Source organism: Scyliorhinus canicula, chromosome 5 (genome assembly GCF_902713615.1).
Source record: "Scyliorhinus canicula chromosome 5, sScyCan1.1, whole genome shotgun sequence".
In the NCBI taxonomy this organism is placed as follows: domain Eukaryota; kingdom Metazoa; phylum Chordata; class Chondrichthyes; order Carcharhiniformes; family Scyliorhinidae; genus Scyliorhinus; species Scyliorhinus canicula.
Genome location: NC_052150.1, coordinates 137,733,003 through 137,748,414, shown reverse-complemented (window position 1 = coordinate 137,748,414; position 15,412 = coordinate 137,733,003). Strand labels below are relative to the sequence as shown.

Below are 15,412 nucleotides of genomic sequence, written 5' to 3'. Positions count from 1 at the left end.
ATAGCGGGTGGGCGTCAGACTAGCGTGGCCGTAAAATTTACGACCCCCGCTATTCTCCGCACCGTCGTGAGTGCGGAGAATTGCGCCCATGGAGTTGGAGGACAAATACCGGCCATTAATTGGGACCGAATGGCCAGTCAAGATTACAGCCACAGTCACGGGAAAATAAGGTACAGCCGATTTTGTTACAATACCACCATATTTATGGCTACAGTCAGCTTCTGTAGGCCCTCATATTACACGGCAAGTCCACGACCAATACCATGCCAAGGATCTGGGGCCTATGGTAAGGAGGGCAGTGGATCATTCAAATCCAACAGAGTACGCACTTCAAGTCTTGCCAGACAGCACTTCCATAAAATATTTTGAGGTCCCTGAAACGATTAACACTCAACTTCAACATCACCTGGGATGTGACGTTTTGGAATATGTCAACCCACAGGTCTGGGCAGAATACCCATCACAAGTGGGACAGGCAAATGTTACACCCATTAAGGTAATGATTAAGGACCATGTAACGCTGCCTTCCATTTGGCAATACCCCCTGAAACCCCAAGCTGCCACGTCTATAGACAAATTAATCCGAGAACTGTTGCAACAGGGTATTCTGGTCCCTTGCCAATCAGAATGTAACACCCCCATACTTGCGGTGCCCAAACCAGGCAAACCAGACCAGTACCGGTTAGTGCAGGATTTACGTTCTATCAATGCCATCATGCAGCCGTTACATGCTCTCGTCCCTAATCCTGCCCACATACTGGCTCAAATTCTAGCTCGAGCCCGGGTCTTCGCCATAGTTGACCTCCAGCACGCTTTCTTTGCCCTTCCACTCTCATCTGAAAGCCAATATTTGTTTGCCTTCACTTATACTGGACAGCAGTATACCTGGACCAGACTGCCTCAGGGGTTCATCAACTCACCTACGCTCTTCTCCAGATGTCTGCAGACCCAACTCCAGGCCTTGACATTGGAGCATGGTTCCACTCTAGTTCAGTATGTTGATGACCTATTGGTTGCAAGTCCCGACAAGCCCAGTAACAGGGATGATGTGATCCAGTTATTAAACCACCTAGCCTCGTTGGGTTACGTTGTTTCACAATCAAAGGTCCTGGTGGCTCAGACAAAGGTCAAGTTCTTAGGGGTGTTACTTACAGCCACAGACAGAAGTCTCGAACCCAGTAGGATTGAACCCATATGCCAATTCCCTGCCCCTACCACAGCCAAGGAGGTCTGTCATTGGCTGGATATGGTGAATAATTGTAGGCAGTGGATACCAAACATCGCTGTCTATCCAAAGCTGCTGATGCCTTACACTAGCGAAGGGGGGAATTTTACTCTCACCACCGAGGCACTCGAGGCCTTCCGTTGCCTGAAGCAGGCCTTATTACAAGCACCGGCACTCGGCAGGCCCCTGTACGACCGACCGTTCCAGATATACTGTACTGTTCTGGAAGGGTGTTCCAACAGCGGTACTCACCCAGCAACATGGGGATAAGCACCGGCCAGTGGCATATTACTCTTCCAAACTTGATCTAGTGGCGTTGGGCTACCCTGTTTGCACCCAGATCCTGGCAGCGATATACAATAGTCTGCAGGCTGCTGCCAATCTAACTCTCCAACAGGACATTACGGTGTATAGCTCCCACTCGGTCATCGCACTGTTGGGACAACTGCAGACGCAGCATCTTACCGCAGCTCGTCAGAATAGGTATGAAATATACCATTTAAACAATCCACGTCTGACATTTAAATATTGTACCACTATCAATCCAGCCTGTTTTCTTCGCGGTCCCCCTGACCATGGAGACGCGCCTGGGAACGACTGTCTAGCCTTGATTCGGGAAGCTACTTCGATAAGGGAAGATCTGAGCGATATTCCGTTAGATCAACCTGACATGATTATGTATGTTGATGGCAGTGCATTAATAAGCCCCACTGGCCAGAGACTGTCCGGTTACGCAATCGTGGATCAGGGTGGCCTGACCCTAGAAGCAGCCGCTTTTCAGGCCCCTTATTCAGCCCAACAAGCCAAACTTTTTCCCCTTGCATACATACCCGTGCATGTATACTTGGGGCAGATCGCCGGGTAAATATTTACACTGACTCACGGTACGCCTTCGGGGTGGTTCATGACTTTGGACAGCTCTGGAAGCATAGGGGATTCCTTAACTCGGCAGGCATGGAGATATCCCACCGGGGTTTAGTTAATGACCTACTGCAGGCCCTCCTTATGCCCGCGCAGATTTCCGTCATTAAATGCGTGGCCCATACAAACGGTAAGACCCCAGTTGACGTTGGTAATGAACGAGCAGATTGTGCAGCGCGGACAGCTGCGCAAACTCAGCAAATGATGGTGCCTAAAATGTTAAGTCAGACTAAACGTTCTGCAATAAATAGGTCTGCATCTGACAAGCCAATGTCAATCATCCAAGACGTCATAAGGTTACAGGAGGACGCGCCTGAGAGTGATAAACAAATGTGGAAACGGTTAGGTTGTACATATGATTCTGTTTCTTCTTTATGGACCACGCCAGCACATCAGACTTGTATGTCTGATGTACTAACTTTATGGGTCATCGAATGTGTACACCTTGCAACTCATTGTGGGTCTCGGGGGACTAGTGATTTGTTACTGGACACTTGGTGGCACCCTAAAATGAAGGGGCTAGCCCAGAGTATCAGTAATCGGTGTTTGATTTGTCAGCAATATAACACCGGCAAAGGTATCCCTTGTGGGCAAACCCCGTTGCCCAGTGGTCTCTTTGAGACGCTCCAGATGGATTACATTGAGTTGGAAAGGTGTCAATGTTATAAATATGTTTTGGTCATTGTGGATGTGTTCAGCAGATGGGTTGAGGCGTGATGAGACCATCAATTCACGCGACACGTGGTTAGAAGTGAACAGTGGTTTTAATCGTCTTACAACAGAGCCTGCCTGTGACGAGATGAACTCTAGATGAACTGGCAGGCAGACTCTGACTGCCAAGCTTGAAACAACCAGTGGGGAGGGGAGGAGTCATGGGCGGAGCCAAGGGTCGAGCCCAGTACAAATTTCCGTACATTCCCAGTACACCTCCCCCTAGGGGTAGAGCCGCACAACTGCACGTGTGCCGAGCTTACAGAGGCATGGTACAACATGTGTGATAACAGTGTTAATTATGCTATTATGATTCACCACATTCACCCCCTGTAAAAAAAATCAAGTCCGTCGGGGGTGATGGTTTATAGATTGAGCCTGTCCGGTGATCAAGTTGTCCATTGTGATCAGCGGAGCACCGGGGTTGCAGTCTCTTCTGGTGGCTGGATGATCACGGCCGGTTGGGGTACGATGGCGGACTCCGGGGGTGATTCTGTCCGGGCTTCGTACCCGTCTGGTTCGACTAGGGAGTGGGGGCGCTGGGAGCTTGCGGGTGCGGGCGCATGGAACATGTGTAGCAAATTGGTAGGAGCGGGGGCGTGGGGCGCTGCGAGTTGGGTGGGATGTAGCGTGAGGGGTACCTCGTCGGTCGTAGTGGTGGGGTTTGATCCTGCAGGCGCTAGGTCCCGGAGGGATACGGTGTCCTGACGGCTGTCAGGGAACTCTATGAAGGCATATTGGGGGTTCGCGTGCAGTAGGAGCACATTTTCCACAAGCAGGTCAGTTTTGTGTGCCCTGACGTGCTTCCTGAGGAGCACTGGGCCCAGTGTCCTCAACCATGCCGGGAGCGAAACCCCCGTGGTAGTACCCCTGGAAAAGATAAAGAGCCGCTCGTGAGAGGTCTGATTGGTGGCGGTACACAAGAGGGACCTAATAGCGTGGAGCGCGTCTGGGAGGACTTCTTGCAAATGGGAGATCAGGAGATTCCTGGACTGGGGGGTCAGTAGGACGGTCTTCCAGACCGACGCATTCTCCCTCTCCACCTGCCCGTTCCCCCTGGGGTTATAGCTGGTAGTCCTGCTCGAGGCGATGCCCTTGTCGAGCAGGTACTGACGCAGCTCGTCGCTCATGAAGGACGAACCCCGGTCGCTGTGTACATAGCTGGGGAAACCAAACAGGGTGAAGATACTATGCAGGGCCCTGATGACTGTGTGGGAGGTCATGTCGGGGCACGGGATAGCAAAAGGGAATCGGGAGAACTCGTCAATGACATTTAGGAAGTACACATTCCGGTTAGTCGAGGGGAGTGGCCCTTTGAAATCGATAGCGAGGCGTTAAGGGCCTAGAAGCCTTGATCAGGTGGGCCTGTCTGGTCTGTAGAAGTGCGGTTTGCACTCCGCGCAGATCTGGCAGTCCCTGGTGACCGCTTTTACCTCCTTGGTGGAAAAAGGCAGATTTTGGGCTTTAATGTAGTGGGCGAGCCGGGTGACCCCCGGGTAGCAGAGATCATTGTGGATGGCTTTTAAGCGGTCGCTCTGCATGCTGGCGTACGTGCCACGGGACAGGGCATCTGGGGGCTCGTTGAGCTTCCCCGGTCGATACATAATATCGTATTTGTATGTGGAGAGCTCGATCCTCAACCTCAGAATTTTATCATTTTTAATTTTGCCCCATTGCGAGTTGTCAAACATGAAGGCAACCGATCTTTGGTCGGTGATGAAGGTGAACCTTCTACCTGCAAGGTAGTGCCTCCACAATGGCTTGTGCTTCCTTTTCGACTGAGGAGTGTCGAAGTTCTGAAGCGGAGAGGGTTCGGGAGAAAAATGCGACTGGTCTCCCTGCCTGATATAATGTGGCTGCAAGAGCTGCTTCTGAGGCATCGCTTTCAACCTGGAAAGGGACGGATTCATCCACCGCCCGCATGGCCGCTTTGGCGATGTCCTCCTTGATGCAGTTGAAGGCCTGACGGGCCTCAGCTGACGGGAAAAAGTGTGGCCTTAAAGAGTGGGCGGGCTTTGTCCGCATATTGAGGGACCCACTGGGCATAATATGAAAAGAATCCCAGGCACCGCTTGAGGGCCCTGGGACAATGAGGGAGAGGGAGTTCTAAGAGGGTGCGCATCCGGTCCAGGTCGGGGCCCAGGACTCTGTTTTCCACGAGGATGGCTAGTCTGGTTGTGCGGAAAACGCATTTCTCCTTGTACGTGCGATTAAGCTTCTGGACCGTCTGGAGAAATCAATCGAAGTTGGCATCGTGGGCCTGCTGGTCATAGCCGCAGATGGTGACGTTATCCAAGTACGGAAACGTGGCCCGCAGCCCGTATTGGTCCACCATTCGGTCCATTGCTCGTTGGAACACCGAGACCCCATTTGTGACGCCAAAGGGAACCTGGAGGAAGTGGAAGAGGCGGCCGTCGGCCTCAAACGGCGTGAAGTGGCGGTCCTCCGGGCGGATTGGGAGCTGGTGGTATGCAGACTTCAGATCCACCGTGGAGAAAATCCGATACTGGGCTATCTGATTCACCATGTCTGCAATCCTGGGGAGGGGGTACGCGTCGAGGAGCGTAAACCGATTAATAGTCTGACTATAGTCTACGGCCATGCGGAATTTTTCCCTAATCTTGACGACCACCACCTGAGCTCTCCAGGGACTGTTACTGGCCTCTATGATCCTCTCATGTAGGAGCCTCCGGACCTCGGTTCGAATGAACACCCTGTCCTGTAGGCTGTACCGCCTGCTGCGAGTGGCTACGGGTTTACAGTCCGTAGTGAAATTGGCAAAGAGAGGAGGGGGATCACTCAGCAGTGTGAGCAGCCCGGAGCCTGTAAGTAGTACCAAAGGAGCGAGTTTAAAAGACAGACTCCAGCAATGGCAGCCTCCCAATCCCGAGTCCACGGACCAAGCAACAAGTAGCTCCCCGCTACTGTCCCGAGCAGCCATCCCCCCTGTGTTTCAGGGTTTTTTTAACCTCCCGCTCCCCCTCCACAGCCATGGTACCCAGTCCACGTTCATAAATACTTGTCGTAATTCGCACCTGTGTGACGTCCGTATGAGAGGGTGGAGCATCATGGAAATGCGGACCATACTGGGTCCAACCCGGTAAGTACATGTAAATGCATGCAAATTCCAGCTTTGCAGGCCCCCGCCAACACGGGGTGCAAACCTAGTTTTGCCGTCAGGGAAGGACCAGAGTATGGCTCCCGAATCAGCGCCGGGCTAGAAACTCATTTTTTGTCGGGACACCTGATTCTACGCCCGATTGCGATTCATGTTTCCGGCATCACGAGCTGGAGAATTCAGCCCATGGACTGAGACTTTCTGCTCCCATTCTCATCGTGCGGGTTGGGCAACGGGAGCGGAAAATATTGCGAGAACTGCAAAGTCCCCTCCCCGTCAGTGACGAGAAACATTCCTGACATTGAATGTCGGCAACCATATAATAATTTACGATATCATTATCAGTCCCCTAGCCTGCAATCATCAGCCCATCAATCTACAACAGCATGACAGTAGAACAGCATGAATCACAACTGGTCTCCAAAGGCGTAGATCAGACAGACCACTCAGGGGTGCTCAGGTGAGTGCAGCGCCCAGGTGGGAGAGGCTCGCAGTGTCAGGATAATTGCCCGGGGGGAGGGGGGGGGGGTGTCCAGGGTTTACTTGCTCTGCGCTGGGTCGGCCTTTAATAATGATGCCTCAGTCCTCACTTTTCTAACCTGTTGACGGGGCAGACAAATCAGAGGCCACCCTGCCAGCGATAGATTGTGGTATCCGTGACTTCAAGTTTTCTTTCCAAATGCTGCATTATAAGGTTTTCCCGACCAACTTCCGCCTTTCCCAATATCGGGGGAAATCCCAGCAATCATTTCAGGATGACCAAAGCTGGGGCGGGAACCTGAATATCGAAGGCTTTTGACCTTTTGAAAACATTGGAAGCTAGGAAAAGGTGGTGGCGTCGCTCTGCTAATTAAGAATATCTTGAGTATAGTAATGAGAGATTACCTTAGCTTGAAAGAGCGAGATGCAGAATCAGTTAGGGTAGAGATAAGAAATAAGGGGCGGCACGGTGGTGCAGTGGTTAGCACTGCTGTCTCACGGTGCTGAGGACCCGGCTTTGATCCTGGGTCACTATCCGTGTGGAGTTTTCACATTCTTTCCATGTGTGCGTGGGTCTCACCCCCACAGGCCAAAGATGTGCAGGCTAGGTGGATTGGCCACGCTAAATTGTCCTTAATTGAACAAAAAAAAATGGGTACTATAAATTTATATTTAAAAAAAGAGATAAGAAATAAGGAAGGTGTGAGGTTACTTATGGGAACAGCTTACAGGCTGAACAACTTAACAGTGGTTACACTGCAGGACAGAGTACACAATAAATAAATGGACATGTAGAAATGACTGCAATAATGACTTTAATCTACAGGTAGATTGGATAAATCAGATTGGCAAAGGTAGCCTGGAAAATGACTTCATAAAGTGTATGCAGGACAATTTCTGAGAGCAGTACATTCTTTTTTGTTTAACATTAAAAAAATGTTTAAATTTAAATCGCCGACCGTAAACATAATAGTGGAACTGTTTAGCACCATAGATGACGGCCAGTCCAACCTTTTTGATTTGGGGGTAATTTCACTCAGCTTCTGAGAGGATCCTTTCGGCAAAGGCCGTTCTGATCTGTCCTCCATCTTATGGGATAAAATGGCTCCAATTCTGAATGGGGAGACATCGCTAATGAGAGCAATTGGTTTCCCCGGGTCGAAATGAACTGAAAGGTACGAAGATTGCAGAGCTAATTTTACCAAGCAGAAAGTTTCCTTTTGCTGCTCCGTCCATTGCCTTAGTAACTGATGTAATGGTGCCAATATCTTGGTCAGGTTTCGTAGGCACCTGCCAGAATAGCTCACCATTCCCAGGAAACATTTCAGCTCGGCTACATTCGTGGGTGCTGGGTCCTCTCATGTGGCTTTTACATTTTCTTCGACGGAGTGTAGACTTGTGGTGTCCACTCGGAAACCCAAGTACACGACTTCGTGGCCTTGAAGGTACATTTCTTTTTTTAAAAATAAATTTAGAGCACCCAATTATTTTTTTTTTCCAATTAAGTGGCCAGTTCACCTCCCCTGCACATCTTTTGGTTGTGGGCTGAGACCTACGCAGACGCAGGGAGAATGTGCAACCTCCACACGGACAGTGACCAGGGGCTGGGATCAAACCTGGGTGCTCAGCACCATGAGGCAGCAGTGCTAACTACTGTGTCGCCCTTGAAGGTACATTTCTCACATTTGAGGCAGATGGCCACATCTCTGAGCCTTTTTAATATGTCCTCCAAACTTGACATGTGCTCTTCATGTGTGACTCCAGTGGCTAACACATCATCTCGGTAGACCATCACTTTTGGGATACACTGGGGGAGGTTTTCCACGGTACGCTGGAAAATAGCGCAGGTCAAGAAAATGTCAAAAGGAAGCCTTGTGTACTGAAATATGCCCGTGTACTGATCATGGTGAATCTTTGAGATTCTTTGTCTAGTTCCAACTGCAAGTATGCATGGTTTATATATTGCTTGGAGTGGGTGAAGCTTCACACCAGGTTGGCGTAGAGGTCCTCGATTCAGGGATTTGGTGCTTCCAAACATCTCCCTTCACAGTTCAGTGATTTTGAAGTGGCCAGCTACAAATTGAAAGCACTTAACTCTGTTTGAAGCGATGTGGGAGCTGTCAAGCTGGATGTTTATAAACATTGCAGTTTAGATCACTTCAAGTTACTCCACCGTGAAGGAAGATGAATGGAACAATGCTGACAGCAGGTGAGTGTGGAAGCTGTCAATCACAGTCTAGGAAAATCAATATCAAAGAGAAATGAATGAAAGGCTTGCAGATCAAAGATCTGAGAGAGGGACACAGCTGACTGTTTTTTTCTTTTCAGGAATTTACAGGTGGTGCTTCCTGTGTCTGAGCCAGCAGGTATATTGCCCAGGTGATTATTAAAGCAATTTTTTTCACTGCCTCTGTCTGGACAGCTCTCTCTTCTGGGGGCTTTCTGACAGGGGTCTCTTCTGGGGGGCCTTCTTGACAGGGGTCTGTCTTCTGTGGGGCTTCCTGACAGGGGTCTCTCTGCTGAGGGGGCTTCCTGACTGGGGTCACTTTCCTTAGGTGTCTGTGGGAGGGTGAATCTCCTTATTTAGGGGTTGTCTGTCTGGGGGGGGGGGGGGGGGGGGTAAGAGTGGATAGGTCTTGCATTGTGGGGGGAGAGGGTGCCCCTCGGATGGACTTTGGCCCTCCGTGAGGTCCACCGAGTCAGGGTCCTGTTTTTCAGGACCAGTAGTAATTCCCGCCCACAAGATTCCTGGACTGGAGAATAATGCCGGCCTGGAGAATACGGTGCTCGTGCCGCCAAGTGGATTCAAATTGATCTTAATGACCCATTTGCATCCTCCTGCTGGTGCAGTGTGTGAACCTCAATCCTAACGGCAGCGGGGGGCTGGAGCATCGGAAACAGATCGGCACCATGTTATTCACAACCGCTGGATTATACACCTCATTGGCAATTCCATTACCAATGGCGCATGGCAGAGAATTTAGCCCAATGTTTCTATTAATAGGGAAATCCATGGTTGCCGCTATCTTGTTAAGGCATGGTACCTGCAGAGAGAAATCAAAGAAAACTTGATTCAGAATCAGTAAGTCAGTTTTAAGATTTCTCAATTGTTTCATATGGCCAAAGTACCGATGACAGAACCACCACGTGCAGAAGTTTTCTATCAGATCAGTAAGGATCAGAAAGAATTGACATTCAAATTTTCTGTTTTTCACAGACATCTGAAAGCAAACATCCAGTGTAAAATCAGCATGAATGGTAAAACAAATAAGGTTTGATGTTGTCAGTCAGCTATATCACAAAATAGATGCAATATATAAGCTTTGGAAAGCAATCAATTCAATTACCATAGAATGATCTTCTTTCTGAGCTTTATAAGTTAACAGGAGGAATAAGATGACATTTGCCCAAAAGGCAATATGAGTGAAACTAGAAATAAACAGTCGGAAAAATATATCATAAATATTCATATCACAGTCCAAAAAAAATTCCTTATGTTTTTATTGGCGATGAAATATTTTTCCAATTTTCTCCCAGTTTCCCTGCCACCCTGATAGCTGTGACTGTCACTGGGATATGATTCCATAGATACTAATCATGTGAGACCTTGTTGTCCTTATCCAACACCCACCCACTTGTATTTATTTCTCTGTATTGTTTGCCATTTCTTATGCTGCATTATCTTACAAGATTTAAACAGATTTTCTTCTCACCAATGTGAAGAAATGCACTCAAACTTGCTGTGAAACATAACCATCAGATAATAGTCATTATGCATGATCCAAGCTTTCTTGATTTTATTCTCTCCATTTTAAGAGTGTTCCAAGGTACAATTCCAAAGGCAGAGTCAACTCTGGCACCTTGACGAGGTGACCATCTTCATGTGTGAGACTCATCAATAATTATTGGCAAACAATGGAGGAGGGCCCTGATGCCAAACTTAGGCTTTATCTCAGCAAATATCCATTTTAAACATGAGCCCTAGCTCACCGCCAAGAAGATCTCTGTATGTCCCAACCAATATCCTTGCTAACATCAAATCAACATGGATCAAGGATTGAACCCAGGGCATTCGTGATCTGATAAGATCAGAGACATCCATATGAGGCATTCCTACATCTTCCTATTGTGGAAATCTTTATGCTTTTTCCACAATGAATACAAATCAAAACAAATCCCATGAACTTGATTATATTGGAGTAGTTAAAAAAGATAGTATGTGATCACATTCTCCCCGTGTCTGCGTGGGTCTCACCTCCACAACCCAAAGATGTGCAGGGTAGGTGGATTGGCCACGCTAAGTTGCCCCTTAATTGGAAAAAAAAGACAGTATGTGATGTGGCAACACCAAATCAATTAATTCTGTAATCTTCATCTTGTATATTTGCTTTCTTTGATGGCAGTGTGTTAAGTGAAAAATCACCACTCGAGAAATCAATAAATTACAATGTAATTTTATTTTTCCTCACAGTTGCGGCTTTGTAACATAAGCAAATAAACAAGAGCACATCATGTCGATGTTACATTTACTCCCACTGAATATCAGCGTTACTACAAATGCTCTAAGTCCCAGACGCTGTATGACTTTACTGAATAAAGATAATCACGTGCTTGTTTCTTATCTCGAAAATGGATAAGCCCGTGGTCGCACTAAAATATAATACAAAACAAACCATTTTGAATGTGTTGCAATCCACAAGATGTTAACAGTTTGATGTGCTTCGTTGGACACTTTTTCAAGTAGTCAATTACATGTAAGATCAGTTACCGAGAGTGGACAAAACATTACAATCATCAAATCTGGTGATGCATTATTATAATTGTCCCTTTTGATGTGAATTTCTACTTCCATTTACTTACGCATATTGTATATCCAATGACCTTTACAGATTCATCGAACTTGCACATCAAAATCACTTGATTAGAATAAACTTAAGACTACACAAACAATGTAAACATCGAAACAGTAAAAACATTTAAAACTAGAATAACAATTCTAATTGCTATTAGTGGCATATACAATTGTTTCTAATACGAGTGTGGAATGAAGTTGGATTTCCAAAAGTATGTAATGCTCGATCTCCAATGGCATTACTTACTTGAAGATGTACTATTTTATCCTGTAACACAGTGTAGTTTGAAGTTTACTGAGAAGCACCTTGACATATTTCACTATGTTGAAGAGGTTTTAAAAATACCATATTGATGTACAATAATTGAAAAAATTACCAGTCAGCTCTCTCTCCAAAAGGGAAAGACGCCTATGGTCCTTGGAGACAATGGCCATTTTCAATTTCAGTGGAGAATGGTAACCCTGCAGTAATGGTTTCGGAGTTGGCAGCACTTCAAGCGGGGGGGGGGACCATGAAGTACTGGAAGGGAATTTCAGGTATGTGTGATGGGAGTTTTGAGGGTTTGTCACTTGCGTGAAAATATATCAGTGTCTTTAAACAATGAGTAGATAGGAGTGCAGGAAGTTTAGGTGTGGCAGGAAGTTTAGATGTTTGGGCGCCAGAGAGAGCAAGTAGTGGCTTTAGGAGGAAATAGAAGTTATTAGTGGGATCGGTGGGTGGGAGTGGGGTGGTATGAGGTAAATTATGGGTGCCCTAAGCAGGACTGTATATGACATAAGGCTAGAGCAGAAAGATTAGGGAGGAAAGAAAGAGCATTTAGTAGGAGTGAGTGAGAATGCAGGGTAAGGAACCAGATTTCTTAATTACCCTCCATTTTGAAAAAGTCATGACATAATTATATGTAGTTGGCAAGATCCTTCAGCCATTCATGTCAGTGGGATTTTCCGATCCTGCCGATGGCACATCCCTGCCGCATGTTTTCTGGCGGCATGGGGTGTATTCAATGGGCAGTTCCATTGACCTTGGAGGACCAGAAGGTCCTGCCAACAGCGGACCACCTCTTGTCACTGAGAAACACGCCCCGGGGAGGACAGAGAATCACACCCAGTAATTGTAACTTTTCCTGGAAGCTGGCTCGAGACACAAGGGGCGGGATTCTCCAACCCCCTGTCAGGTCGGAGTATCGTCGGGGGGGGGGGGGGGGGGGGGGGGGGGCGCATGTATCCTGCTTCGACGCTGGCTGCCGAATTCTCTGGTGCCGGTTTACGGGCAGCAGTCGGCGAGAATCCCGGCCATGGTATTTCTCTCCATGTAAAAACAATGTGTGTGGGAGTTAAAGAAGAAAAATATCTTTGTCATCTGAAGTTAGGATTTGTATTTTGATTTACATCATAAAATGTTTTAATCTTGTTAAAATTGTGGAAGCATTTCCATGTGAGAGCTAGTTTTAAGTTTTCTCAAATAGTGTTGCGTTTTTCCATGAGCACTCGTTTCTCCAATGTACGTCATATTCCTCATGAAAGGTGAAGAGGGGGAAATCAAAAAGGATAATGAATACAACATATATGAAGAATCTTTCCATTTTATTAAGAACCATTCAGTTACCAGCATTGTTTTACGGATCCTGGAAGGTCTGGTACATCCACATTTTCATTCTGTTCACTGTTACCCTGTAATGGGAGGATAGAACTTTCAAGTATTTCTGGTACTTTAAAAGGTTTGTTTTCACTCCCCACCTGTTCCTCTGGAACGTCTTCCCATTGCATTTCATCTGGTGAGTGTTGTCTGGAGCCTGATTTTATAGCAGGGTTTCCAAAGCACTGGGTTGAAGAATCAAAACTAGCTTGCTCAGAAATCTTAAAAGTTTCAACCGCCAGTTCTTTGGGATTATTAAGGATTTGAATCACTGTGGTGTGGGACCGTTTAAGCTGTTTACGATTCTTACATGATGTGTTGGCTGAGGAGCAGCGCTGTTGACCAGTCACTCTACTCTCAAGCATGCGTGTCTGTGCTGCTTGCTTCTCGGGACACTTAATTCCACACAGCACATGGGGCAGTGTGACTCCTAGTTTTGCAAGATTATAATGTTCAGCACTCAAAGTGTCTCCTGGCTGTGAAGAATCATTGGGAGTAGAAATACTGGAAGACTCGGAATTGCAGAATGTTTTAGGTGGACATGAAGCACTGCAGGGCACAATTTTTATAATATTATCATTGGCAAATGAAAAGTCAGCCAGTGGGGTGGAAGAATCAACCTCAATTGTTTTTTGAGGGTGGCTGGACATGTGGCCACTTTGAGCACTCTCGGATGTTCCATACATGTTTTCTTGACACATCTGAAGTTGATGGAGGGTCTCCAACTCAAGTTTGGACCTGAAATGAAAAGTAATAAACAAATTAAACGGCTGCTAGAAAAATACTGGCTTTGAAATTCAACAGGTGCACTCAGGTATTAACCTGCTGAAGTGTGCAAGGTTACTGACAGCACACATCAGCCATGGGAGCAAGGGGAGGATTCCCACTCATTGCCATATCCATCTTCCCCAAACCAGTGGGAATCTGTCTGGACAATGATAGATACCTGGAATGCCAGCAGGAATTTAGACACCTACCCATTCTCAACCCCACACGGAGATGAAAATTCAGCCCTGGGCCGGGCTTCAATACAGAATTTGACTGGTAACGTCAATTTCTACCCAGGGCAGCACGGTGGCGCAGTGGGTTAGCACTGCGGCCTCACGGCGCTGTGGTCCCAGGTTTGATCCCGGCTCTGGGCCACTATCCGTGTGGAGTTTGCACATTCTCCCCGTGTTTGCGTGGGTTTCGCCCCCACAACCCAAAAGATGTGCAAGCTAGGTGGATTGGCCACGCTAAATCACCCCTTAATTGGAAAAAAATGAATTGGGTACTCTAAATTTTTTTTAAAAGAAAAAAATAATTTCTAATCTTGTAGAGACTTATATGGTTATATGTCTCTTATATTCTTATGTGTCACTTATAGGTATCTCCATGTATTGACTGTACATTCTGGTGATTGGTGCATTTGTAATTTGAGTTCCCTTTGCTCATTTATTCCTGAGAATCCAAAAACAGGAACTCCCAATTTAGGAAGGACCTTCTGTATGATTTCATGCTGCCATGAGCTGTGCTTTAATTGAAAATTTTATTGGGAGATTTCGCTTGGAATGAGTTACTGGTAGAAATTCATCTCAGGTGGCGGTCCAAAATGGGTAGTTTCAGATTAACAGCCCATCGTACACAATGCCTGATAAATGTGAGGTAGTACATTTTGGTAGGAAGAACAGGGAGGTCACTTGTTACTTGGAAGTTGTAAGTCTTGGAGGAACAGATGAACAGAGGGATCTCAAAGCACAATTACACCAATCACAAGAAGGCGCACCACAGGTTAGTAATGCCTTAAAATGAAAGCAATAAAAGTACTTTACTCGGCTTTATTTCTCATGGCAAGGAATTGAAAAATAGGGAGGTTATGCTGAACTTGTATCGAACCTTGGTTAAACCATACTTATATTCCTGCATGCAGTTCCTGTCGCCATTTTATGAAAAGGATATAGAGACACTGGAGAAGGTTCTAAAATGTTTTACAAAGGTGATGTCAGAACACGTGGATATAATAACAGGAAAGGATTTACAACCTAGGCCTCTTCATTAAAAAAGGGCTGATTTATAAGAAGATTTTATGAAATTTGATAAAATGGATACATAGTGGGAATATTTCTCCTGGAATGAACATAACTAAAGGCCATTAATAGAAGATAATCACCAAGAATAATATTCAGTCTGTAGTTCAAAGGTAATTTCCTTACCCAAAGAATGGTGAGGATACAGAACTTGCTGTCACAAGGAATGGTTGACGTGAACAGTATGGGTGCATTTAAGGGGAAGCTAGACAAACATACGAGGGAGCAGGATTGCAATGGTAGATTTGGATGAGAAAAGATGGAAGGAGGCTCAGATAAACGGACAGATCGTTTCCCCTGGCAGGGGAGTATGAGAATGCTTTGAATGTGGTGGATAATGTATGTATGGATTTTCAGCACCTATTTCATAATGTCCAATGAGCAAGAATGAAACAAATCAAAT

At 46.5% G+C, this 15,412-nt stretch overlaps 1 protein-coding gene across 1 annotated transcript in view; it reads right to left on the bottom strand.

Annotated features, from left to right (window-relative positions):
* Nucleotides 1-12,595: 12,595 nt before the first annotated feature.
* LOC119965687 (polycystic kidney disease protein 1-like 1) overlaps nt 12,596-15,412 on the bottom strand; it is a 289,484-nt gene continuing 286,667 nt past the window's right edge. The window contains exon 53 of the mRNA XM_038796448.1: nt 12,596-13,681. Coding sequence (XP_038652376.1) covers nt 12,910-13,681 — 772 coding nt within the window. The 3' untranslated portion in view covers nt 12,596-12,909. The remainder of the gene's footprint in view (nt 13,682-15,412) is intronic.